The sequence below is a fragment of the Sylvia atricapilla genome, chromosome 18 (genome assembly GCF_009819655.1).
Source record: "Sylvia atricapilla isolate bSylAtr1 chromosome 18, bSylAtr1.pri, whole genome shotgun sequence".
NCBI classification, from domain to species: Eukaryota; Metazoa; Chordata; class Aves; order Passeriformes; family Sylviidae; genus Sylvia; species Sylvia atricapilla.
Genome location: NC_089157.1, coordinates 8,752,367 through 8,779,277, shown reverse-complemented (window position 1 = coordinate 8,779,277; position 26,911 = coordinate 8,752,367). Strand labels below are relative to the sequence as shown.

The 26,911-nt window shown below is 54.6% G+C and overlaps 1 protein-coding gene across 1 annotated transcript; it reads left to right on the top strand.

The window, feature by feature from the left end:
* Positions 1 to 151: 151 nt before the first annotated feature.
* Positions 152 to 25,422, top strand: NPLOC4 (NPL4 homolog, ubiquitin recognition factor). Its single transcript, XM_066332300.1, has 17 exons — positions 152 to 297; positions 1,257 to 1,337; positions 3,609 to 3,721; positions 4,378 to 4,557; positions 6,443 to 6,491; positions 7,412 to 7,506; positions 8,264 to 8,387; positions 8,935 to 9,114; positions 9,977 to 10,063; positions 11,505 to 11,576; positions 12,449 to 12,575; positions 14,669 to 14,829; positions 20,911 to 20,982; positions 22,035 to 22,130; positions 22,807 to 22,923; positions 23,708 to 23,810; positions 24,146 to 25,422. Exons 1-17 carry the CDS (start codon positions 283 to 285, stop codon positions 24,301 to 24,303), a joined length of 1,830 nt encoding a protein of 609 aa, XP_066188397.1. The 5' UTR covers positions 152 to 282; the 3' UTR covers positions 24,304 to 25,422.
* The last annotated feature ends 1,489 nt before the right edge of the window (positions 25,423 to 26,911 follow it).

Genomic DNA, 26,911 nt, shown 5'->3' with positions numbered 1-26,911 from the left:
AGCATGGGGGATCATTATGGCGGTGACACCGAGGCAACATGGGGGGGGAGACTGGTGGTGACGCCGGGGTAGGAACCTTGGTGCGGCGGAACGCGGTGGCGGGGCTCGGGGCCGGGGGGGGCGGGCGCGAGGGCGGGCCGGTCCCGGGAGGCGGCGGGCCGGGCCGGGAGGAGCCGGGAAGGGCCGGGAAGGGCCGGGAAGGGCCGGGAGAAGCGGAGCGGGAAGGGCCGGTCCGAGCCGTGTGTGTGCGGCGCGGTGAGCCCCGGGCCCGCGGGCAGCGCCATGGCCGAGACGATTGTGAGTGCGGCCGGGGGAGGGGCGATGAGGCAGCAGATTCCTGTGGGGCCGGGACGGGGCACCGGGCCGGGGGGCCGGGGCCGGGACCGGCGGTGTCCGGGCCGGGCAGCCCCCTTAGCGGCGGCGCGGGAGGGTCCCCCGTGGTTTTCCCGGCGGGGGTCGGGGCCGGGACCCCGCGGTGCCGCTCAGCCGCGGGCGGGGGGCTCGGGGAGGGAGGAGAAGGGGCTGCTGACTCCGGTGAAGGGCTCCCGGCCCCGGCCCGGTGGGCTTGTGCCCGGGAGGGAACTTGGGAGAGTGGAAAGTAGCTCCTGCGGGGTGACGGCGGGACACGGGCAGCTCCCGTGTCCCCTCCCGTGGCTCTCCCTTGCCCGTGTCCCCCTCCCCGCACACGCCACCCCGTGCCCGTGTCCCCGTGTCACACAGGAGCGGTTGAGCGTCCCCTTTAGAGCGACTCCTGTCCCTCAGCGCTCCGGGGACACCGATATTTACATTTGTCCCCGGAGGATTGCCCTGGCCCGGTCCCCCCGGATCTGCAGTTGTTGCCGTCCAGGAGCTCAGGTTTCCCCGGAGCAGCTACAGCCCCGTGTCTCTCTCCCTCATCACCGGGGCTCAGCCACGACCAGTGCAGTGCCCAGTAACACCAGTTGGGCCGGTGCCTGTGTGAATAACTCCCCTTGGAAGGTCCCATCCACCCTCCTGAAGGTCTAATTCCACTTCTGAGGTCAGAGCTTTGGCCAAAGGTGTTTTTCTTGGAGCCAACTCCTGCCAAGGGCCCGGAGCATTGGAATGATTTCCCCCATGCCCACAGACATCACCCAGCGCTGACCCAGAACTGCTCTCCTGGGGATTTCCAGGCCCTGTGGAAGATGGGAACAGGAGGGAGGAGTGGGGGACATCAGGCTGGGGGCTCAGGGTGGGTTCTGTGCCCCCTCCCTGACCCGGTGTTCCCTCGTTCCCAGATTATCCGTGTGCAGTCGCCCGAGGGAGTGAAGAGAATCACGGCCACAAAGAGAGAAACGGTGGCAACGTTCCTCAAAAAGGTACCCCAGGATCCACAGTGCCTTGTCATGGGATGGGGCAGGGCTCCCGTGGCTCTGTCCCGTGGGAGATCCGTGTTTAACCACCCTGGCAGCAGCGAGGGACAGCATTCCATGTGGAAAAACACACTTTGATTGGTGTGGCTTGTGTTGTTCCAGAGCAAAAATCACAAATCTACAGAAAAAAAACCCCAAAACTTCCTTAGCTTCTCTGTCAGGGCTTCCTGGGCTGGGAGCTTTCCTGGGAAAGACTTTTTGGGTTTCTCCCAAAGAAGTGGCAGCTGGGAAGCAGAAGGGAAGCTGTGGGATGGTCAAACCTCCTGCTCCAGGCAGGTTCCAGGCTAGTTCAGCTGCTGGATTTGGGCTTGGAATATTGTTTGGATGTGCTGTATGTGCTCCTGGTTTTCCAGTATGGATTTGGAGAGAGCCAGGGAGGGATGGGGTGAGATCTCAGGAGCCCCTGGAATCTCTTGGGGAGGGGATGAGGGGAATATGCTGGATGGGGCTGGCTCTGCTGTGAGGCAGCTGCTCTGTGTTCTTCAGGAGTGAGCAGTTCTCCCTTTGCTTCTGCCCTGGAATTCCTCTGGAACCCTCAGACTGGGGGTTCTTTGCTGCATGACGTGTATTCCTGAAGGGAAGGGAATGGGAGCAGGTGGAAGCCTTCCCTTTGTGAGTCACAGCTTTGTCTGGAGCTGTGGCCCAGACAGGACAGCATTCCCTGACAGCATTCCCACCTGGCCAGGAAAAATCCTGGTGTTTTTCAGGGCTGGCTCAGGGTCACTCCCTGCAGCCTCTGAGCAGCCTCAGCCAAGGCAAGAGGAGCCTCCAGGATCTCTGGAGCCTGTGCAGAACGAGCTGCTGCTTTCCAGTGCTCAGGTTACCCCAGGGAACAATCAGGCTGGAAAACACTTCCTGCCAGGACAAAAGCACCTGGAATTGCCTGTTGGTCTGGGGAAGGCTCTGTCCTTTGGCTGAGCTGGAGCAGAGACGTGTTTGGGTTTATTTCCTGCTGCAGGGTTTGCTTGGAAGAGGAAAGTGGGAAATTTTCCCACCTGAGGTCTGTGTTTTATCTAAATCCAGGTCTGTTCTACCTGTACTGTGGATTTTAATGTTGGAATGTTCACCCAGGGGCTGGGTTTGGTGTTTAAGGGGACAGCTGTAATTAGAGAGGTGTCAGATTGCTGCTTCCATACCAGGAATTAACCTGGATCTGCTCCAGAAGTGCTCAGGGAATAAAGGGCTGGAGAATCTTGCCTGTCTGCTGTGGCACATCCTGGGAGAAAGCACCCAAAAAGTCACTCTGGGTGTGCTCAGGGTCAGGAACTAGCTGTCAGTGTGTTATGGGGTTTGTCTGCCCCCCAAAATGGAATTCTGTGGCCTGAGGAGCGGGAGCTGATCCCTGTGAAAGGGTCCCATTCAAAGGGATCGCTCAGTGCTGCAAATCACGGCCAAGCTGACAGGAAAAAAACCTGCTTTTCATGGCTGTGCTCATGTGACAGCTCTTCGTGGCTCATCAGATTTGTCCTGTGGGCAGGATCCCGTCCCTGACTCCGACCAAAGCCATTTGGATTGTTTTTATGAACAAAAATAAAGGCCTTTCACTTCAGAATTTAAGGCAAAACCTGGCAAATAAACAAACTTTAAACACCACTTTTAAACTTAGGAAGTTCTCAAGGGGCCAAATGTGCAAATTATTTTTGCTGGGAAGAGGTGTTGGAGTGGTTCCAAGTAAACCAGACTTAATCTGAGCTGGGAAAACCTGCCTGGGGTCTGAAGGGGGGCTGTTGTGGGAGTGAATTCCATGGGAGAGAGGAGAAAAAGGGGGAAAACTGGACAGAACATCAGGAAGAGGTTGAGTGAAGCAACTGAGAGGTGGGAATGGAGCTGAGGGCCAAAGATCCACAGAGGTGAAAGTGTAGATTGGGGAATTCTGGTCACAGGAGGATGGGAATGACTTGGTGGTGTGTGCTGCTGCAGCTGGAGCAAGGAAATAATGGAGAAGTTTCCTCCTCCAGTCACCCAGTGCTTGCCTGGTTGTAGCTCTGAAACTCTGTATTTGTGTTGTGTGAGGCAGAGACAGTTCTGATTAAGTTATTCAAGCTCCTGGTTTAATCCATCGCTTGTTTTTCCAGGTGTTTCCATCTCTTGTTATCCTGAGCTCAGGAATGAGGGTGAATTGAGCTGAATTTCTGGAGGAGAAGTTCTCTGGGATTAGCTCTGGCTCTGAGCCCCTTTTAGGAGGCTCACACCTTGTCCTTTTTCCCTGTGTTGCAGGTGGCCAAGGAATTTGGGTTCAGGAATAATGGCTTTTCCGTGTACACCAACCGGAACAGGACCGGGGAGATCACGGCGGCGCAGAACAAATCCCTCAACCTGCTCAAGATCAAGTGAGTCCTCACCGGGATGGGGGGCTCTGCTTGGAGCTTCCAAAATGGGAAAAGTCACATGCCAGCAGCTTCCAGTGTCACTCCTGGGACTGGGGAGGGAGGGCTTTGGTGGCTCTGCTGGAATGGGGGGTCACAGTGACACGGGAGATGTGGTGGCTGTTCCTTGGGTCACTCCTTGGGGTGTGTTTGCTGTGGGGAGGCTTCATCCTGGATTTCCCTCCCTAATCCCTGCTTTCACCTCTTTGTCCCAGCTTTCCCTGCCTCATCCCCACTTTCCCTCTCTCATCCCCAGCTTTCCCTGCCTTATCCCTCCACTTACCTTCCTGTATCCCTATTTTCACCCTTTCATCCTTGCTTTCCCTCCCTCACCCTCCTTTCCCTACCTCATCTCAGCTTTCTCTCCCACATCCTTGTTTTCACTCCTTCGTCCCCACTCCCCCCTCCATATTTTCCCCTCATCTTTGTCTCCTGATGGAAAGATTTGCATTTATTGCAAATAAAAGCAGGAAGAGGTGGCTCACGGAGCAGCTTCCAGCTGTGCCACCTGTGCTGGTCTGGTTAGAATTTGTGCCACATTCCATGCTCTTCCATGGAAGTTGGCTGCAGCTTCCTGGGTGTTGTCTCCCACTACCCATGTGCTGTTTCCCACCCTGCAGGCACGGGGATATGCTGTTCCTGTATCCCTCCAGCCCAGCTGGCCCCTCCTCAGAGACCATGGACACCTCTGTCTCCCAAAATTCCCGGCCTGGGGGGGCCCCCCAGGTGGTGGAAGATGAGATTGACCAGTACCTGATCAAGCAGGATGGGAAGATCTACCGGAACCGAGACCAGCAGCTGTAAGTGAGGCTGGGTCCTGTTCCTGCCCATGGATCTGGGTCTCCTCAGAGCCTGGAATGTCATGGCCCAGCCCAGCAGTCAGGAAATTACTGTGGGAACTCCATCCTGAGCGCCCTGGGGACATTCTCAAGGGAAAACAGCCCCTGCTGTTGTCCTGAGAGGTTCAGTGGAGTCCTGGTGAGCCCAGGGAGGAAGCAGATGCCCAAATCCCGGGGATTTGAACAGGAAGGACTCACTGAGAGCAACCATTGTTCTGATGGAGGAGACCCTGGTGCTCCTGGATTTTGTGCTTCTAAAACACGTGGAGTTCTCTAAGTTAGAGTGAACATTCTGCATTCTTCCAGGGCAGAGTTAGATGGGATTTTGGGAAGGAATTCTTCCTGTGAGGGTGGGGAGACCCTGGCACAGGGTGCCCAGAGAAGCTGTGGCTGCCCCTGGATCCCTGGAAGTATTCCAGTGTTGGATGGGGCTGGGAGCACCCTGGGATAGTGGAAGGTGTCCCTGGCCGTGGCAAGGATGTGCAATGGGATGGGCTTTAAAGCCCCTCCCAGCCCAAACCACTCCAGGATTTGCTGTCCCAAGCAGGAGCACTCTGTGCCTTCAGATTCAGCCAGTCCTCATAAAGGAAAACATGGAAGTGAAGGGAAGGAGTGGAAGTATCCAATGGCAGAGGTTTGGAACTGGGACTTGGGTCTCTGCCTGCTCTGGCTTCCCTTCATCACGTGTCCGCCTGACCTCTCCATGAAACCAGGGAGTTCCTTTTGCTCACAAAAATGCACCAAAGTCCAATTTCCTAAAGCTTTTCCATGCAAGAGGCTTAGGGAAACAAAGCAGCTTCTCTTTGTCTAAAAATAACACAACAACGAGTTAAACCCGCCCAAAATCTGCTCTGGTGCTGCTAAAACATCCTCTGCTGGGAGGGGGCTTTTACTGCTCAGTGTTAATGACCCAGTTGGGTCCTGGCCTGATGTCTGTACTTGGGGCTGGAACCCTCTGGAATGAGACTCCTGAAAAGGTTGGAGGGAGAATTTTAAAGGCACGAATTCCTGCTAAAGCAGAATGATTTCCTTTTCCCCTTGGGGTTGTCCTCCACGTGGTTTATCTTCAGTGCTGCTGCAATGAGGAAGTTTGTGGAAAATCCTCCCTGACCTTCCCAGCTGACCATAAATGATGGGATGTCACATCACTGGAGCAGTAAAGGCAAACCCACCACTCTGTGGCAGAAACATTGCCTTGAACTTGCCCACATTTTTCAGAGGAATTGATGGAGTTGTTCATAGCAGGGAGCTGAGGCCCAGGGGAGAGTGTAGAGGATAAAAGGAGTTGTCTGGGCTGGTTCCTGGCTTTGGGAGTGTGGATCAATCTCTGAGTGCTTCAGCAGCACTTAACTCTCTTTCTGTACATTATCTGCCACAAAACATCCTTAAAAAATGAACCTCCTGCAACTGGATCCCATCCATTGTTTCCACAGCCCTACCTCACTGCTCCTCTCCTGGGCCCTTCCTTTGGAAACCAGCACTGACCTGGGGCTGGGGATGTTTTCTTGTTGGTTTAGAGGGATTTTTTTAAAGCAATCACCACAAAAGGAGATGTTTTCCCCTCTGTAACTTTACCCAGCAGGACTTTATCTGCCTGATAAACACGGGCTTCCCTGGTTGTTCCTGCCCTGCCTGATAAAGGATGAACATTTGGGGTGGCTTTTTGTTAAGATCACCCTGCCAAGTGGGGGGTGGAGAATTGCTCAGAGCTGGTGTAGATCTCCGACATCAAACTTACTCCAAAGAAACGTTTACAGGCTGATTTTTCCATGATGAAATAAGATTTATTCCCCCTTCAATTTCCAAGTGAAATGAGATTTAACCCTTGTTCTTTCTCTCTGCCCAGGTGTCGCCACGGCCCCTTGGGCAAATGTGTGCACTGTGTCCCACTGGAGGTAAGAGCCCCAGGAAGGTGCTACAGACTCACCCCAGTTCCTCCCAGAAGGAACACTTTTCCTAGGAATGCTGCCTGCCAAGAGATGGCAGCTCCAGGCTGGAATCCTGCCGTGAACTGCCAGAACTGCTGGTTCTGGGATCACTAAAGCTCAAGGCCTTTGTGCCCCCAGGTTGACCCTGGTTAAAGCTGGTTTTCTGCAGTAATGAGTTTAACAGAAAGTGGTTAAAAAAAAGCTCCATTCTCCATTAGTCTTCACTTTTCCCTAGATATTCTTGATTTGTCCACTCTCTCCTGGATCCCAGTTCTTCCCAGTTTTAACCACCTGGCACAGAGTGCCCAGAGAAGCTGTGGCTGCCCCTGGAAGTGTCCAAAGTGTTGGACAGGGCCTGGACCAACCTGGCACAGGGAAGGTGTCCCTGCCCATGGCAGGGAGTAGAATAGGATGAGCTTTAAAGCCCTGCCAACCCAAACCATTCCACGATTATCCGGGTTGAAGCAGCTTTTGTGACTCTTCCAAACACGCTGGGTTGTGTAATTTATGGCATGAAGCAGCAGCCACCCTTCCAGAGGAGATCCTGGCTGTTCCTCTCTGCTGGAAGTGCTCTGGGAGTCCTTGGCCACGCTGGAACAGCTGGGCCCGTTGTGTGTTGGTAGAGATTGAAAGGAAAAAGCTTTTTGCCGTTGAGATTCTGATTTGTGGGGCCGATCTGTTCCCAGAGCAGGAGGCCACCATAAAACTCCCCGTTGTAAAGTTCCACTGTTTGCATCCCAGTAGTAGCTGCCTTGAAAATGAGCCTGAATTTCCTTGATTGCTTCCACATTGGCGGGGTTGAGTGTGGAACATGCATTTGCTGAGGGATCAGGGTGTTATCAGACAGGTGTGTGACCTGGCTCTGCTCTGTGCCGTGTTTTTGGCAGCCCTTCGATGAGGATTATTTGAACCATCTGGAGCCTCCTGTGAAGCACATGTCATTCCATGCCTACATCAGGAAGCTGACTGGAGGGGCAGACAAGTAAGGAAATCTCTGGGTTTAAGGGAATCTGGTTGGAGCTTGGGTTTTTTCTAACACAAATGAAAGTACAGACAGATCTCAATTTGGACACGAGGATTGAATCGCAAATGGAGGAGGGAAAAAAAAACACTTCAAAAAGTTGAGAATGAAAGGAAAAGGCAGGAGGGAAACATTAAGTCAGTCTTTTTATTTTATGTCCCCATTTTATTTCTGTTTTTCCTTTTCCAGTGGCAATATTATTCCTTCCAGGAAACACTCCTGATGGGAGGGAAGGCCAGGTGGAAGGAAAGAAGTTCCCTAATTATACCAAGCTCCAAGCCTGTTTCTCAGACTTGGTGGACTTAAGTTACACAAAAATGTAATCTTCTCCCTGCTATTCCTAAATACCACTGAGACTTTTAAAATTTCTTTAGGAGATGCAGCACAAGTCCATGAGACTTCCATTTGAAGGGAATTTCCCTTTCTAGGAAGCCTTGTGCACATGAAAGGACAGTTTGCTGTGGTGCTACAGTCTCTTGCTTCCCACACGCTCCAGAAATGATTGCTCAAAAAGCATTTACTGTACTAACAGCAGCCTCCTCTTCCCCCTCTTCCTTTTCATCTCCCCCTTCTCCTCCTTCTCCCTCTTCTTTTCTCACCTTTCTTTCTTTTCCCTGTTTCTCTTTCTCTTTCCCCTTTCTCTTCCCTGTTTCTTTCTCTCCCCTCTTCCTCTTTCCCCTCTCTTTCTCTTCTCCCTTTCTCCTCCCTCATCTCCCAGGGGGAAGTTTGTAGCCCTGGAGAACATCAGCTGTAAGATCAAGTCGGGGTGTGAGGGACACCCTCCCTGGCCCGAGGGGATCTGCACCAAGTGTCAGCCCAGCGCCATCACCCTCAACCGACAGGTGAGAGGAGCTCGGGCACCTGCCAGGGCATCTGGCTTTTAGTTTGGGAAAGGTGACTTCCAAAAAAGCCAGCCAGGAGCACAAAGCTTCCAGGTGTCAGGGCAAGCCTGTCCAGGTCTTCAGGCCTTTGCAAAACGGGCTCCAAAATGGCCTGGGTCAGAATTTCCTCCCAGCACGAGGACTGAGCTGGCAGCACTGGTGATGAATCCTAGTGATTAATCCTACTGTTTTTCCTTATGGGATCCAAAAGGCCACTCAGGTTCTGCTTGTTTCCTCTTAAATTTCAGTGTCCTTTTCCCTGCAGAGGCTGTTGGGGCGAAGGTCCCAGTGAAGCCCCCGAGGTTGTGGGGGTGCTCAGCACATCCCACGCTCCAGCCTGAGCAGGAGGCAGTGCTGAGGGGTGGGAGCTGAGCAGGGGGAAGAGGGAGGGAGCCCCCAGCCTCCCCCAGCCCTGCTGTGCAGGAGCCAGCTCCCGAGGGTGGTGTGTGTCCTGGGAAGGGACCCGAGCCAGCAGAGGACGGCCTGACGCTTGAACTTTGTCAAACAGAAATACAGGCATGTTGACAACATCATGTTTGAGAACCACACAATTGCAGATCGCTTCCTAGACTTCTGGAGGAAGACAGGGAACCAACATCTGGGGTATCTGTACGGCCGGTACACGGAGCACAAAGACATCCCGCTGGGAATCCGGGCGGAGGTGGCGGCCATCTATGAACCCCCCCAGGTGAGACCCGCTCAGAACTGGGGAACACACAGACATTTTTAATTTGGAAAACCTTACACACTATTTCCAGCTGCAGGTCCACAAGGAAAGCTGTCCTGAGAAGGGATGTGAGACCCAGGGCCGTCAGTGCCGACTCAGAATCAGGGAACACACAAACACCTTTTTAGTTTGGTATTTCCAGCTGCAGCTTCCCAAGGAAAACTGTCCTGAGGAAAAGAGGACATGATTTATTTCCTTAACCTCACAGTCTATTGCAGCCACAGAAAGATTTTTAAGCCCCAGATTTGCTTTTTGTTGTTTTTTACCCTAGGATGATTTAAATCCAGGGTGACTGAAACAGCAGATTTCACTTTCAATTTTCCGTTGATTCCTGGCTTTCCAGCAGATTCTGTGCTAGGAAAAAACAGTTGCAGCCCTTTCTTCAGTTCCTTACCAGCTTTCTGGGAAAATTGAAGCAGCTTAATTAGAGTGAAAGTCTACACTCAAATCATCTACATGATTTGAAGATGAAATGATGGAGAGGCTGAGGATGGATTTGGCTGGAGCAGCCGGAATCCCCACTAGGTGGGGCACAGCACCACTCCTCAGCTGAGTGCTCCTTGTGTATTTCCTTCCTCCTCATGGTTTCTGCTCAGCTGCCAAGTAAAATCCAACAGATTGCCAGTGGAAGAGGAACAAATGGATCCTTGGGAGTGTGGCTTGAGAGCAGAGTGGCCCAGGGAGGTCTCTGGGGTGACACCAGTCTGCGGTGATGCCCGAGGGGAAGCCCAGACCTCTGCTTCCATCCTCTGTTTCACTGCCCAGAGTGGCTGTACTGGTATTCCCCAGTTCTGTGTCACTAACTAGTGTCACTTTGCTGCAGATTGGCACCCAGAACAGCCTGGAGATCCTGGAAGATCCCAAAGCCGAGGTTGTGGATGAGATCGCGGCAAAGCTCGGCCTGAGAAAGGTCAGAATGTGTCAGATCTCGTGTGGCAGGGAAGTGATCAGTAATTCTCTCCAGCTCCATGGGGTTATCCAAGACCCTCTAGGTTAGCTAGATCTTGCTAAAGTGTCAGCAGCTGTTACATTTTTAGGTCTGAAATCCAAATCCAGAGGGTTTTCCCTCACAGGGCTGTGCGGCTGCAGTAGCAGGGGCAAGGCAGCACAAACTCCATCTTGCCTTTCTTTGCCCTACAACAGGAGCCATTCCTGGGAGCATCTCCCTGGCAAGTGTTAGTTTGAGAGCTGGAGCTGCCTCTGTGCTCAGTTTCCAGGAGCAAGGGCTGCCCTTGGATTGTCTTCCCATCCTTGGTGCTGCAGGGAGTCAGTGGTGTGTGGGGTTAGGGGTGCAAGTTCCAGCCTGCAGTGATCCCATCAGGATTCCCTGATTTCCTGACATCCCTCCAACCTGCGCTGATGTTTTCCGGTTTGGGAGCAGCATTGGTATGGTGGGAATGCCAGGAATGGGATGTACACAAACATGATTTGACTTGCTGGAGAAAACCCGCCTGGGAGAAGGCTCAGTGCAGACTGTAAACATCTGGGGAGGGCTTTGTTCTCCCAGATAAGATCCCACCCCTCGCCAGAGGCTGAAGGCAAAACTTCTCTGTGTGTTATTTATTTTCATGTTTCCCATCAGATATTTTTAATCCATGGGACTTAACACATCAGCAAGTGCTGGGTGCAGGGTTTGGTCTGCCTGGGCTCAGGGGGAGTTGGGATCAGTTCTGCCTTGGAAAAGTTAATGCTGTGGGAGCTGGGATTGGAGAGGGATCGTCCCAAGCTGTGTGTCCATGTTACACCTCTGTGGGAAGATTGAGCCCAAGGTGTTTGGACACGTGTCACACGTGTGTGTGAAAGGATTCCCTCCGAGGTGTGTTTGCACCACAAAAAGCTGGAATGTGCTTTCTGGGGTCAGTGCTGACTCCAGTCAGTTTGGGATGAATCACACTCCACTATGAGCTTTCTCTTAATCAGAAGTCTCACAAACTGGGTTTGTGTGAGAGGTCAGATTGGGGCCACAGGAGCTGCTCTGTCACCCAGGGGTGCTGGATTCCCCCTCCAAACTCTCCATAGGAAATGCTGCGGGTGGGAGCAGGTGGTGGCACAGAGGCCTCTTGCAGCCTCCAGATCTTTCCATGAAAAAATATTCCATAGTGAAACCTAATGCTGCAGGTGCCCTGGCTGGCCAGCTGGCATGCTGCTACTCCTGGAAATGGGATTCCAAGGAGCCCAGCACAGCTGGGAGAGCCATTCCCTGCAGGCAGTGTGCACAGGGCTGAGAGGAGCCAAGAACATCGTGTCCTGTGAGCAGAAAATGGCTGAGCTCTTCTGGTTTCCTCTTTCCTTCTTTTCTTTTTATTTAATCTTTTTTTCTTCCTTAAAGCATTCTCCATCCCCCTTTGTAGGTCGGCTGGATATTTACTGACCTGGTCTCAGAGGACACACGGAAAGGAACCGTTCGATACAGCAGGAACAAGGTGAGATCCAGGTGTGACCCAGAGAATTCCCAATGAATTCCAGCTCCTGTGCCAGGCAGAGAGCACAGCCAGGGCTGCAGGTAGCACTGGAATTCTTGGGAGGTGGGGTTTTCCAGGCACTTCTGAAGGAAAAGGAGCTGGAACCCTTGGATATGTTAGGGATTGAACTGTTTGGGAAGCAGGCGGAGCTGCTGGAGCCCTCCACACTCCTGCTTTGAGGAAATTGTGCTCATGAAATCATGGGATAGTTTGGGTGGGAAGAGACCTTATTAAAGCCCATCCAGTGCCACCATGGGCATTATCCCAGGGTGCTCCAAGCCCTGTCCAACCTGCCCTTGGACACTTCCAGGGATCCAGGGGCAGCCACAGCTTGTCTGGGCACCCTGTGCCAGGGCCTCACCCTACTCACAGGGAAGAATTTCTCCCCAAAATCCCATCTATCCCTGCCCTTTTTAGGACAAAGAAAACTCCAGGGAGTGGAGGGGCATGTGAGGGAGAAACCCAGTGAGGCAGAGTGACTCAGGATATTCCTATGGGCTGGGCTTTGTGACACATACGTGGCTCAAACTTCGACCTCCTCAGCTTCCTGTCCTTGTAAACTCACTGATGTCCATATTTGGAAAGTGAAACTTGATTTTTCAAAAACAAAAAAAAAAAAAATAAGGTGTGTAGAGGTGGGTGGGACAGTCCTGAGCCAGCCCAGGGCTGGGGAGCTGACAGGTCACATTCTTGTCCCAAGCTCCGCAGCAGCTTTCCACGAAAGCGTGTTTTCCTGGGGTGTTGGTCGTTTTCCTTGGCTGCAGCCCAGGGAAATGGGTCTGGGCTACGTCACCTTGTCCTTTGGCTGATTGGAGTCCATGCTCTCCCCTCAGGACACGTATTTCCTGAGTGCAGAGGAGTGCATCACAGCTGGCAACTTCCAGAACCAGCAGCCCAACATCTGTCGCCTCTCTCCCGATGGGCACTTTGGATCCAAGTTTGTCACAGTTGTGGCTACAGGTACAGATTGGCCTCAGCCCTCTGGGCTTCACCTGAATTACCTCTTGTTAGTAGAAGAATATGCCAAAAATCCCACGTCCTGCTCCCCATCTGTCCCGTTTAACAAAGGGTTTGCTCTATCAATTAAAATACTTCCTCGTTCTTTGTTTTTTCCTCTCTATAATTACTCACTCATTATTTATTTGCCTGATTTTTACTCTACAGCTGTTTAAAGAGACTTATTTGAGCCTCAGCCCCACCTCTCTGACCCAGAAATCACTCTCTGCCTGCAGCCAGGGCAACAACTGTTGCTCACTTTTTGTTTCAAATCCTTCAGCTCCAAATTCTGTTGCCTGGAAGCAGCAGTGCAGAACCACAACACTGCAGAGTTATGGATTAGTTCCTCCTTCAGGAGGGATCTTTACCTCCCTCATGTCGCTGTCAGGGAAACCTGACAGGGGGAAAAAAAAAATCTGTCAGGGGAAAAAAAAAATGTTTGGAAACATTTTTTTTGGCTGAGTAAAACAGAAGCTCCTGCAAAGTGCTTATGGTTAAACCCTCTGGTTTTAGCCCTTTTCAGGGAGTCTCCAGAGGCACCATAGATGGGCTGGGCTGGGAGGGAGGGACACTGGCATGTGCTTGGAGGGCTGGAGTGTTCCCAGTTCACTCTGTTCTTCTCCATGGTATGACACATGTCTTCATTTAAACCTTCCCTGGAGCGGAATCGCTGGTTCTGGCTCTGTTTAACACAATGAAAAAACCCTCATGACTTCCAAATAACATCCAGAGTGAAAAGTGAAAGTGGGCTGGGACATTGCCTGCCCTGAGCCTGGCTTTGTAAGGGTTCCCAGGGCCTTTTTTCAGTGAAAAAGCTCTTTTTTTAGTTAACAGGCCCATGCCTGTACATTCCAGACTGCTAAACACATCCATCTCTCATTAAATATAGATCTGTATCTTTCTTTTTGTGTATATATATATTTATTTTATTTTTTTTTAAACAAGGTGTTTTACTGAGCAAACACACTGCATTCAGGCCTTCCCCCGTCCTGGTCTATGTTTAATTTCTAGGAGTGTTTGTTCTGGAGCAGTGAGTGATTGAGGTTACAGATCAAAGGGTAGAAAAGGAATATTTCCTCTTTGCTGTTCCAGCTAATTTCATTCTCCTCTGTTCAATCAGCCCAGCAGGTTCTATTTAAACACTTGAGTCCCTCTTTTTGTGCTGCAGAAATGTATTTGGATAGTTTGCCTCAACTTTGCCTTTAAATCCTCCACATGGATTAATTCCTATTCCCTCCTGAATTCCATAGCTTTGGAAATAGTAACGTTTTCCTACCATCTGCCTCCCTCCTCTCTTTCCAGTTGTACTCCAGTGACACATGACCTGATGTTGCTTACATTATCCAAATGAAAGCGCCAAGCATGTGATCCTTCCATGAGCCACACTCTTAATTCCCATTTTCCATGTCAGATTTCCACCCAACCATCCAGTACAAGCTGAGAAAACACTGTTCAGGCTTGGCATGACCAGGTGATCTGCAGCTCAGGGATCCTTGGGAGTGAAACAGGGACACAGGAGCTGCATGCCTGAGTTTTGTTTGGAAAAGGAGGAGATACCTGCAGGGTAGTGGAGGGTAATGCTGTCAGTGCCCCCAAAAAGGCAGTTCCTCCTCCTTGGAGCTCCTGGCAGAACATTCCTGCTGTTCCCTGGGCTCTGTGCTCTTGGGATAGTTGTGGAAATGTGTGTGGTTATAAAAATGTGGAGTTTAAAGGGAATTCTTGCCATGCAGCAGCGCCAGCAGCTTCATCTTAGTGTTCATCACTGTTAGCCTTGTGTTTAATTGTGGAGTCTTGGAATTGTTGAGGTTGGAAAAGAGCTCCAAAAATCATCGAGTCCAGCCTTAGTGCTGCTCTTCCAGACATTTCTGTTGGAGTTACACCAGGGTGCAGCATTTTTAGGAAGAATTTCTTCATGGGAAGGGCTGTGAGACGGAGTTCCCACCCCGGGAGGTGTCCAAGGACGTTGGCCTGGGTGACAACGTGTGGATCTGTCACAGATCCATCTTGAAGCTGTTTTTGGTGATCCTGGGATCTTTAACCATCCTCTCCTCCCGCAGGTGGTCCCGACAACCAGGTGCACTTTGAGGGGTACCAGGTGTCGAACCAGTGCATGGCCCTGGTGCGGGACGAGTGCCTGCTGCCGTGCCGGGACGCGCCGGAGCTGGGCTACGCCAAGGAGTCCAGCAGCGAGCAGTACGTGCCTGATGTCTTCTACAAGGTGAGGCCTGAGGGCCTGGGCAGCTCCAGGATGTGCCCCTGCATCCAAGCACTGATGCTGAGGAGCAGCAGGGAAAATGTGCATCCGGAGCGGGTCGAAAATACTCGGTGTCATAGAGTTGTGGAATGGTTTGGGTTGGGAGAGGCCTTAAAGTTTATCCCATCCACCCTTGCCATGGGCAGGGACACCTTCCACTATCCCAGGGTGCTCCAAGCTCCGTCTCGCCTGGCCTGGAACACTTCCAGGGATCCAGGGGCAGCCACAGCTTCTCTGGGTAAACTGTGCCAGGGCCTCCACGCTCTCGCAGGGAAGAATTTCTTCCCAATATCCCATCTAACCCTGCCCTCTAGCAGTGGGAAGCCATTCCCCCTGTCGTGGCACTTCATCCCTTGTCCAAAGTCCCTCTCCAGATTTCTTGGAGTCCCTTTAGGCACTGGAAGAGACTCTCAGATCTCCCTGAGGACTTCTCCAAGTAAATATTCCAGATGAATACCCCCTCTTCTGGACTCTCTCCAGCAGCTCCATATCCTCCCAGTGCTGAGGAGTGCAGAGCTGGAGGCAGCTCTCAGGAGAGGTCTTGGAAGGACATGAGGTGTCACTGCTGTCCCTGCCTGCTGCACTTTGGGGTTGGTGGTGAAGGATGGAATGTCGTTATTCTCTTGCCAGTTGTTCCTGGAGCCCTTCAGCCCCTCCTGTGCCTGCATGGCCAAGTTGGGAACTCTGGATCAGGCTCCCTGTGGATGCTGATAGTGCTGCTGCTCCAGCCCAGGGCTCCTGGTGCTCCATGAGCAGGGACAGAGGAGTTAATTAATGGCACTGCTCGCTGGCTAATTAGCCATCCATCACCCCCTTAGTTATCTCCTTCCTGTCCTGTCTGCTCGTGCTGCCTGTGGTAAAGCTGTCCTTTAAGGAGCACAGGATAAGGAAAACTGCCTTTGTTTGGGAGGAGTGGAATGAGGGGATTGTGCTCCAGCAACGGGAATAGAGCTGATCAGGGTGTTCCTGCATGCCCTGAATGTGGCACTGGGAAGTGCTGGTTTCCACACCTTAATGCCAGACTGCTGGCTTGCCTTGACCCCACCTGGAAACAAGGAACACCTCTGGTCTGAATCCAGTGCTGGAGAGGGAGAGCAGATGGAATCCTGTTCTCTCTGGAGCAGGCAGCTTCCTCCTAGGAGTTGATAAGCCGGGGCCGATTACAATCCAGCGGAGCTGGATGTGCAAAGGTTGGCCCTGAACGTGAGGAGGATGAGATCATCTCCTGGCGTGCCCTGATCCCGCTCTGGAGCAGCCCAGGCTGTGCCACACTCGGGCAGCCTCACAGGAGGTCCTGCAGGTCTGTGGCCCACATGTGGCCCACCCGGGGTGCTGGGAGCAGCAGGAAGCCGGTGGGTGTTCCCAGAAGGGCTTCACTCCCATCTTTAATCTGAAGCAGGGAGATAAACAAAATGGGAACGGATGGCTCCAGCCTTCCGTGGAAATTTCCATCATCTACTGATTCACTGGGTCGGGCTGCAGCTGATTTCATGTTTTAGAGCTTCTCTCCCTCATTGCCCTTTTCGTGGAGTGCTTGAGGATGGCCCTGCCGAGTGGGATTCTCCGTCAGCCTTCAGCAGATTTGGCTCTAAGATCTCTCAATTATTTTTGAATGTTCTTAAATCTGTGGAAAGCTTAGTCACTCCTGGCTTGGGAAACCTTTGGGGTCCTGTTAAATGCACAAGGCTTGAGATCAGAGACACTACCTCATCCTGGTGACAACAGCCGTGTCCGAGACCCGGTGAACTCCAGGAGTGGCAGGAATCTGGTGGCACAGGATGGAATCTTTGGGGTCCGGCCCCTTGCTCTCCCTTTGTCCCCAGTCTGTGATGTGGGGTTCCCCTCTGTGCTGACCCCTCAACTGCACTTCGGAGCAGTTGCTGTTTTCTCTGGGACTGTGCAAAGAAAAGTCCATGTGCATTCCCATACAATATCCAAGCATTCATCTGAAAAGCCCTTTAGGATGAAAGGCACTCTGCAAATTCATTCTAATGGGATGAGGACCAGGAGGCCAATGTTTGTAGAGTGTGGATGTATTTATAGAGCAGCCAGATGTGAGGCAGGATCCGTGGAACTCGGATCTGTCCTAGGGCAGCGTGGTGGCTTCACCTCTGGCTTGTGAATTGGGAAAAGGGGCTGCTATTCTTTCATGGAAATGGGAAAGCTGATGGCATTGGCATTGTCCTGTGGTTTTCCTGGGCCTGCAGCTGGGTGGTTTCTGTATTTCTTTACCATTCCCTTTATGTTGGCCCCTCGCCTGCTGCTCTGAGGAACCACCCCCGTGCAGTTGGCTTTTGACAGCCGTTGCTGTCCTGGCTCAGAAAGGGAGAGAGCTCTGCTCCAGTGGGGGGGAACTCGAGAGGTTTGGGGACTGTGAGAACAAGTTCCTTTGCTCTGAGGTGCCTCCCCAGGTAAGATTAGCCAGGAGGAAGAACGCATCCCTCCTGGCCTCCAGGAGTGTCTGGGAAGCATCAGGGCTCAGCACTGGTTCCAGCTGGAACAGGGCATAACCAGCACGTGCTGCTTGGCCAGCTCAGCACACAGAGCTCAGGAAGGAATCCATGATGTGCAAACACAGACACAGGTTGGGATAAAGACCCTGTGAGTGAAGCTGAGGTTGTTGGAGCGGCCACTTCACCCAGTTTCTGAACTGGATGAGGGTGAGCCTGGCTGAATATTCCACACAATTTTCCATCCTGTCTTCTGTCCTTGAGCAGCCTCCTCTGACCATCTGGTTTTAGAAGACAGCTGGATTGATTTGGATTTCACTGAGAATGTACCTTGGATTGATATTCAACACTGAGGGAGTGTTCAGGGTGCAGTTGGGGAATCCCTCCCTGGGGCTGCTGCACCCTGTCCCTACTGTCACCTCCTCCCAGTCCACTGGCCCAGGAGTTCATTAACTTCATCAACTGTGGGAAGAGATTCCTGATGTTTTACAGATGCTTTAAAACTCCTGGATAATTGGATTTGGGGGCTGGCTGGCTTTGTCTCTTATCACAGGTATTTGTGACAGCTCAGCTCAAACACTATGTCATAGTCATCCTGCAGTGAATTGCATTTTCCAGCTGTCTTAACAACCCCCTAGAGTTTCTTTAGGATAGTTTAATGTGCCTCCAGAGTTTCTTAGGGATGGTTTACCATTCCCCCAGAGTTTCTTTGGGATGGTGTAAGACAAAAGCCCGCTACAAGTGTTGTGCAAGAGCCCTTTGCCCTCGAGTCTTACACGTGCTCTGAGCTCTCCTGCAGCTGAGCCACGTCTGAGCCCTGGCCTGGCACGAGTGACACGTGTCCCATCCCTCCCTGGGACAGCCCCGAGCCAGGGTCCTGCTTTTATTAGAGCCCAGCAGGACCTCTGAGGCTGCCTGTCCTACCATGGCATTGGAAATCCTTCCCCCAGGGAGAGCCAGGCTGCAGGGAGTGTTCACTGACTGGGAAGGACTTCCCTGGCTGCCCTCCCACCAGCTCATGAGCCGCCTTAGCCTTAAATGTCCCAGCTGCTCCGGGGAGGAGGATGCTGGATTAGCTCAGCAGGAGTCTCCTGGGAAGGGTTTCAACTCTCCCTGACCTGTCACTTGCTCTTGGAGAAGTGGCTTCGTTTGTGCGCCTCAGCCGCGCTCCCCGTGAGAGGGGCAGGACTGCCCAGGAAAGCGCCTGGAAGTCAGCAGAGGGAAGAGCAAAGCTGGGATTTATTCACACATGGGGAGGACAGATGGCTGCCGAGCTCCGCCGTGCCTTCAGCAGAGGGAGCAGGTCGGGAATAACGGCGTGGGATGCGGGATGCTCGCAGCATGGGATGGTGACAGCGTGGGATGCTCGCGGCTGTCCTGGGACATGGATACTGAGCCTCCCTCCTGGCTGGCAGCTCCCCAGGCTCCTCGCTTGGCTGCTCTCCTCACCCTCCACGGATAATCCTGAGGCCACCCAGAAGTGTTTCCATCCTGCCGAGGTGTCTGTGTTCCCACCCTTTTCCCTGTTCACCTTCATCCCTGTGCAGCTCCTGCCTCTGAACAGTGGGTTGAAGGGCTCTAATCCCAACCTTGATGCAATCTCCACTGGGATGATGCATTGTCCAGACCCTCCAGGCCTTGCTGCTGGATTTTTGTCCCGAAGCCAAATGGTCTTTGCTCCATTAACCCCTTCCTGGCCTCCCTTTGGAGCTGGTGCCACTGGGCTTTGGAGGTCTCAGGCTGCAGCAATACCAGGGTACTGGGAGGGTCCTGGTGATGCCAAGCTCAGGATAAAGATCTTTCTCCCAACAATCCCAACTTGATGTTCATTAAGGCCTTTAAAACATAATTAAATAATCATCGTGGTGGGAGAGGAATGTTGGGATTTGGGTGACTGTCCTGTCAGGATCAGGACATGTCCTCGGCTCAGAGGGAATGAGGTTCCAGTCTATGGATGTCTTGGAGGCCTCAGCAGCATGCCATGAAAAAGCAGGCATTTAACGTGGAAATCCCCAGAGGGCGAGATTAAAGCCAACAGGTGCTGGAAAAATGTTTCAGCATATTAGAACTTAATGAGATTGGAAAATGAATTCCAGATGGGCTAATTATGCATGAGTTGTTGCAGGTCCCTTCATGCAGTGGCAGAGTTGTGTTCGGGAAGCTGATTGGATCTGATTCCTGCCTCTTGTGGTATCACTGAGATCTAGAAGCAGGTTGGCTCTGGGGTCCTGTGATCTCCCAAAAAAAGGCTCCACGGCTCCTCCTGCTCCTGTCAGAGCCAGAGAGATCTGAGGCCACAACCTGTCATGTGCAAGGAGCAAAGATCCTTATCGGGATTGCCTTTCAAAGGAGCTTCAAAGACTGGAAGGGAGATTTTTTTTACAGAGGGAACAGTTGCTGGGGACAGCGGGTGCTTGAGGAGGGGGTCATGAAGGGGGGCTGTGCCTGGAGGGGAGCAGCGTGCTGGAGCCTGCTGGGGCGAGTCTGACTGGGAGAGGGATGGTGCTGGCTGCTGCTCCTCAAAGCTGTGCTGTGTAAACACCAAGGAGAGCGGGGGAGTGGTGTTCTCCGGGAGAAAACACGGCTGGGAGAAAGGGGAGGGAGTCCTGGAGTCAGCCCTGCATGGTGCTCCCTGGCTCAGCCCATGGGATGCTGCTCCCATCCTACACAAAGGACTTGCAGCCTTTGGGGGTGACAGCTCTGAATCCAGCTTCCACCACTGAGAGCCCACAGAAAGTCCAGTACAACGTCCCTGACTGGGAATTACGGGCATATGATTTATGTGGGGCTCCATGAATGATTTATGCCACGTTAAGTGATGATTTAGGGAGAAAACACAACCCTCTCGTACGGAATCTTTAATGAAAAGTGTCAGTTCTCCGGGATTTATCTCCGAAGCGGCGTTTGAACCCGGCATGTTTGACATCAATCACGTCTAATTGTCAGGTTATGATTAATGAACATATGCTGGCCGTTTGTCTGCCTAATTAAACTTTATGTTCCATTCGTCTGGCAAAGCAAAACAAGTTTACGCCGTGGGATGTGCTGGTTCCAAGGGTCTGGGTATGAGAAAGTGCCCGGATTCCCAATTCCCAGATGAAGAGTTGGTTGAGGCATTCCTGGACTTGCAGAAAGGCTGGTTTGCCTTGGCTGAAGAGGCAGAGGTGACTTGTCCCTCTCTTTAAGATGGAGCTGCTGTCTAAATGGTGTTTAAAATCATGGAATCGTAAGATACCTGGGGTTGGAAGGGACCTGCCTACAAGAATCATGGAGTAGAATCCCACCTTTGTACTCCTTGGATAATTCCAGGCCTCTCTCTAGTGGGAGATAAGCCCAAGGTGGTTTGTGACCCTGCGCTCTCTTGGCTCACAAGGAAACAGAGATCCTAATTCCGGAGATGCTGGAATTACAGAGATCTCCAGACCCAGGGAGCAGCAGGGAATTAGGCAGCCTTGCAACCACCCATCCAGGTTCTTTTCCACACCCTCAGTGATCGCCCAGAGTCCAGGATTCTGCATGAGCATCTCCAGGGCAGGAACCCTTGGGCTTTACACCACTTCCATGCTCAGGAATAATCCAACTCTTTTTCTTCCAGGACATAGACAAGTTTGGGAACGAGATCACCCAGCTGGCTCGCCCGCTCCCGGTCGAGTACCTCATCATAGACGTGAGTATTCCCTGCACGTGTTTGCTTCCCACAGGAGATGGTCAGAGTGCAGCAAACTCCTAACCCACCTCTGAAATTCCCAGGGGAAGGGACTCCTGAGACAGATTATCCTCCTCTGCCTGCTGCTGCCAGGCATTCCTAGCAGGGAGGTGGCTGCCCTGCTCTGTAGGGTCGGTGTGGTGCCAGGGAACACATTTGTTTTCCAGGAAAGCACTGCCTGGTGCCTTATCAGGGCTCTGAGCTGGCCCAGAGCCACATGGCCGGGAAGTAGCAGCCCCATGGACCCATGTCCCAGGCACTGCCTAATGAGGAAACTCCAGAGCAGCAATTAGGGATCTATCTCCTTTGAGTGACTCAGCAGGTTGTCCAGAAATGCCTTTTCTTGGAGGAGGGAATTCGCTGCCAGGCACGGCTTGGCCAGAGCAGAGCTGCTGCCAGGCACGGCACTGCTCAGCCCCGGGGGCTGGGAAACAAAGTTACGGCATGGAACGCAGGAAAGCAAATAATTGGGATACCAGATGATATTGCTGGAGTTGGAGATGGTGCCAACAACCATTAGATCCACCTGGAGCAGCCTCTCTGGTCCAGCTGCTGCTGGCACAGGCAGTGCCAGAGCACAGGAATTCCTGCAGAAGTGAAGGCACCTGTTCCTGGGGTACCTGGGGTGTCACTGAGATGAAAACAGAGGGGTGGAACATGCATTGGGATCCTCCCAGGGCTTCCCTCCAGCAGCAGCTGCCTGGTACAGGGCACAGCTGTGCCAGGATTGCTGTATCCTGGTGACCTGTGCAGAGAGGGATGCTTTCCATGGCATCTGTCAGGACCAAACTCATCATGTTCCTCTGGCTTCTTTAGAAAGGGAGCCAAGGGGTGTGGTGATGGAAGGCTTTAAAATTAAATTAAGGGCCATCAGATCCCTGCAGGATCTGTCACTGTTTGGCTAAGCTGGGACCATAGCCGTGGCTGTTCTCAGCTATTTGGACTTGCTTCCCATATCCCACTAGTCTCTGATCATTTTTTTTTTTTAATTTTTTTTTTTTTTCTCCTTTTAGATTACTACAACTTTCCCCAAGGATCCAGTCTACACTTTTTCTATTTCTCAAAATCCATTCCCCATCGAGAACCGTGATGTGCTGGGAGAAACTCAGGTGAGGGGCGATTCCTGACAGAGCTGGGTCCCTCAGGGACGGGCTCTGCCTCCTCGTGCTCACTGACATCTGCAGAGGGACAGCTGTGCCCTCAAGTCACCCCTTCCCAGCTCAGCTTGCCAAGGCCATTCCTGCATGGAGCAGTGTCTGCATGCCAATGCCGAGTGCCGGCTGCTGCTGAGCTCCCACTGGATCCAGAATGGGATCAGAGCTCCCTGTGCCTGCCAGGCAGCTCCAGAGGGGCCAGAGGCCTCCAGCCCCGTGGTGACAGCACAAACCTGCTGAGACTGGGGTCTATTCCTGCTCCCAGAGTGCTGCCTTCTCTTCCTGGTTGGAATCTTTAAGCAGTGAAAGCTGTTCCTGCAAGAGGCCAAGGCAGAGAATGGGGGAGAAGGAGCTGGTTTGTCCTCTTCTCCCTCTTTCCTGTAGGAACAAGGCTGGAGTTGCCTGGCTCCCCCTCAGCAGCTCTTGGATCTGAGATCAGCTCTGTGGGTGCTGGGGTTGGTCCAGAGATCATTTTTCCTGGAAGCTGTTAGCTGGGAGTCAGACAGCCAGGCAGGGATCTGATTTTAGGAATATCCCTGCACATTGCAGATGATAGCCAGAGGGACAGGAATATCTGTTAGTGGATCCAAATAGGAATTGACTTCTCTTCATTACTGTCCCCTCTCCCCAGGATTTCCACAGTTTGGCCACGTACCTGTCCCAAAATACTTCCTCCATTTTCCTAGACATCATTTCTGATTTCCATCTGCTCCTCTTCCTGGTCACAAACGAGGTCATGCCTCTGCGGGTACGTAACGGGGCTGGGAGGGAATTGTCCCCACACCACCTCCCGTATCCCAGGGCCCTCAGCCCCTCCAGGGGTCCCTCAAGTGGGACAGTCCTGTCATCCCATGACCTTGGGCAGGGCCTTGTGCTGGCTCTTCCCGACCAAGCTGTCGGGAGAAGGTTTAAAGAGTTTTAAAACCTTTTATAAACTCTAAACACAAAACCCCTGAGCTGCTGGGAGCTCTGAGGGGGGTGGCTGTCCACATGATCCCAGAGCCAACTTGGCTGCGGCTCCCAGAGCTGGAAATGTTTTAAAAATTATCTCAGAATCAGGAATTTGGTGGGAACAATACGGAGATCAGAGCCCCCAGGAGTCAAGGCCAGCGAGGTGCTGGCTGTGCAGCTCTGCTGCCCTTGGCCGGGCACCGGGGCCTGGCGGAGCTCCCCGGTGAGATCCAGCTGGGCTGTGTTGGCCAGAGGCTGCGCATGTGCGAGGCAGCCGGGATGACCGTGGGCAGCTGGAGATCAGGATGGGAACAGGGATGGGGGCTGGAGTGCTCCAGCAGGGACACATTGCACCTCTGGAAGTTTAAACTGGCCCTCAGTGCAGGGACAATGTCCTGCAGGGGTAGGGGATACCTGCTGAAAGCAGAGGAAAGGAGATTTTGGGATGTTGGGATGCTGGGGAGCAGAGGGATAAACTAGGGCACCCCAAGGATGTCAGGAAAGGGGGAACAGCTTAGGTTCAGGGTCCTGCCTTGCACTGGAGGGGTCCCCAGTGCTCATTTCCCACCTGTGATTTCCAGGACAGCATCAGCTTGTTGCTGGAAGCCGTGAGGACCAAAAATGAGGAGCTTGCACAGACCTGGAAAAAATCGGAGCAGTGGGCGACCATCGAGCAGCTCTGCAGTAAGAGGAGGGTCCCTGGGGCAGGGTGTCCCTCAGAGAGGAGGGGAGTCCCTTGGCAAAGCTGGCTGGGGGTTGTGTGGAGCTTCTCCCAAGCTGCCACAGAAGCTACTGGAGGCTCGTGGGGAGGAAGCTGTTCCTTTGTTATGGGATCCTGAAATAGCTTGGGTTGGAAGGGATCTTAAAGCTCATCCCACCCCCCTGCCATCTTCCACCAGACCGGGTTGCTCCAAGCACCGTCCAGCCTGGCCTGGAGTGTATTTCCAGGGATGGGGCAGGGCTGAGCAGGGTGGGATGTGCAGCAGGATCCCAGCACTGCCCCGGGCTCTCTCCCGCAGGCACGGTGGGTGTCCCGCTCCCGGGACTGCAGGAATACGGCGCCATGGGGGGCTCGTCTCACGCCGTGGCCGCGGCCATGTGGCCCTGCCAGCACTGCACCTTCATGAACCAGCCGGGCACGGACCACTGCGAGATGTGCAGCCTGCCCCGTTCCTAGCCCTGCTCCTGCCCAGAGCCACCCAGAGCGGCGCCTGTCCCTTCCCTCTCCTCCCTTCAGCTTCCAGCCCGGGCTGTGGAGCCAGGCACGGGTGGCTCCAGCCTCCCAGTTTACTCCTCGCTCCCTTTTGGGGGCTCCCAGCCCGGACAACCAACGCTTTCCTCAGCCCGTGCCCGGGCTGGCCCCCCACTACCCTCAGCTCCTGCCAGCCTGCCCTGGGGGAGATGGTGGGCTTAGGGAGCTGCCCATGCCCACTCCCTACCCAAGGGGAGAGGGCAGCTTTGGCATCTCCCTGCCCACAGCTTTGCTCTCATTCCCTGCCTGCCTGAGTGCCTGGATCCCGACAGCTCCAGCACTGGCTGGCCTCGGCAGCACGGGCAGGTGGCTGTGATGTTCCCAGAGCAGGACAGGCACCCCTGGACACCGAGCATGGCACTGCTTGGTGAGCTTTGGCACCCCATGGGGGCTGTGGGAGGAGCATCCCCTCTGGGTGCCGTGTCCCCCCACTGTTCACAGCTGGGCTCCCAGGGAAGGGTTGCGGGGCAGCCACGTAACTCGGGCACACACCTCGCCTCCTTCGTGCCCTGAGAGCCAGTCCTCCAGTTGGTGCCTTCCCACATCCCTCTGGAGCGTGTCCTGGCCGGAGCTGGGGCTCGGGGGTCTTGTCCCCAGCCTCCCTTCAGCCCCCAGCTGGGGCTGCCCTGGGCGCTGCTGGGCAGGGAAGAGGGGCAGGGGGATGCTGGAGGGGCTCAGCCCTCTTCTCACAGGGCCTCTGACCCCCAGGCCCATCCTGGAGCTCCCCAGCCCTGGCTCCGCGGGCTCTGGTTCAATCCCGCGGGCACTGGTTACAGCACTGCCCCGTGTCCCCTCATGGGAGGGGTCCAGAGGGCCTGTCCTGCTCCAGGACAGCACTGCCCAGACCCCAGTGGGGCAGGGACCCCCTGCCCCTCGCTGGGGCTTTCCAAAGGCTTCATCCCAAGGCCCGGCTCCGGGCTGCGGTTGCTTTTCCCCTGGGTGTGCTGGGGTTGGGGGCACAGCGCTGGGAGCGCCCGGGCCGGGCTGGGCGGACCCAGGCGCGGGGCCTGCAAATAACGTGGAATAAAAGCACCTCAAACTAGAGCCTCCTGCACTCTGTCACCTGTCCCGGGCTGCTGCACGTTCCCAACGGGAATGGGGGAACACTGCACGCCAGTGTGTGCCGCCTGTGCTCCCTCACCTGGGCCAGGATGGGGATGGGATGTTTTGTGTTCCCAGTGGAATCTGGGGGACGCTGTCCCACCGCTGTCCTCTGCATGCTGTCATCTTGGGTGAGGCTGGGATGCTTTGTGTTCCCGATGGGAATGGGGGGACACCGTGCCCCAGCACGGTGCCACCATCTGTGCCAGGATGGGACCAGGATGCTCAGTGTTCCAAACTGGAACAGTGGGACCGTGCCTCCTGTGCTTTGTCACCTGCGGCCAGCCAGGGCTGGGATGCTCGGCATTCCCAGCGGGAACGGGGGAACCCCGCTCCCCGGGGCCGTGCCGCCTGCACTCCATCACGGCGACGGGCCGGGACGCTCCGCATTCCCGGCGGGACTGTGTGTCCGGGCTCTTGTCCGCGGTCTGTTTGCAATCAGCCCCGGAGCCGCGTGCGGCCGGGCCCGGTGCCAGCCCCAGCCTGGAAAAGGGGGAGCGGGAGCGGCGGGAGCCAGAGCCGGGGAGCGCAGCCCGGCGAGCGGCGGCAGCGGGAGCGGGGAGGTGGCACCTGCCCAGCCCGGCCCTGGGGGACACGGCAGCCCTGGGGACGCGGGGACACGGCCCCGCCATGGCCCGGCTGCTCCTTCTCCTGCTCCTGGCGGCTCTGGGCTGCGCGGCCAGGCCGGGCCGGCGGCCGGCGGCGTGGGACGATGGAGCGGATGGTAATTGCCAGCCCTCGGGACCCCCTTCCCACCGGGGTGTGGGCACCGGGAAGCGCCTGACGGGGCAGCTGCCCTGGCTGTGGGGCCGGAGGGGTCCCGGGCGGGTCCTGGCCGCGGCTGGAGGGGTCCCAGGTGAAGGGCTGGGGGCGGCTTCTGCTCCTGGGGGGCTGCTCGTGATCGCAGCCTGGCCCCTCCAGCCCAGAGACACTCGGCGAGGGGCTGCGCCAACCTGACGCTGGTCCTGGACAACTGGAAATTCGCCATCACGTCCCAGCTGCGAAACCTGCTGCTGTCGGACCACCAGACCGTGCTGCCGGACTACGGCCGGTGAGGGGCCGGGGGTCCCTGGGGGGAGAGTTGGGGGGAGAGTTGGGGGTCCCTGCCCTCACGGCGCTGCGCCCGCAGGATCCCGGCGCTGTCGGGGGCCCTGGACGAGCTATACCGGGATTTCCGCACCCTGAAGGAGCAGCTGGGCCGGCTCTCGGATCGCTTCGCCCACCTCGAAGCCTCCGTGGAGCAGCTGAGCCGGGCCCGGGGCGCTGCAGGCCCCCCGCGCCGGGCGGGGATCCCCCCGAGCCCCCGCAGGGCCCCCGGGACCCCGCACTGAGCGACCCTCGCCCGGCACCGGGGCGGGGACGGCGGCCGGGGGCTCAGCCAGGCTGGGGGACAGGGGCATCACTTGGGGGGCTCAGATTGGGGACGGCAGAA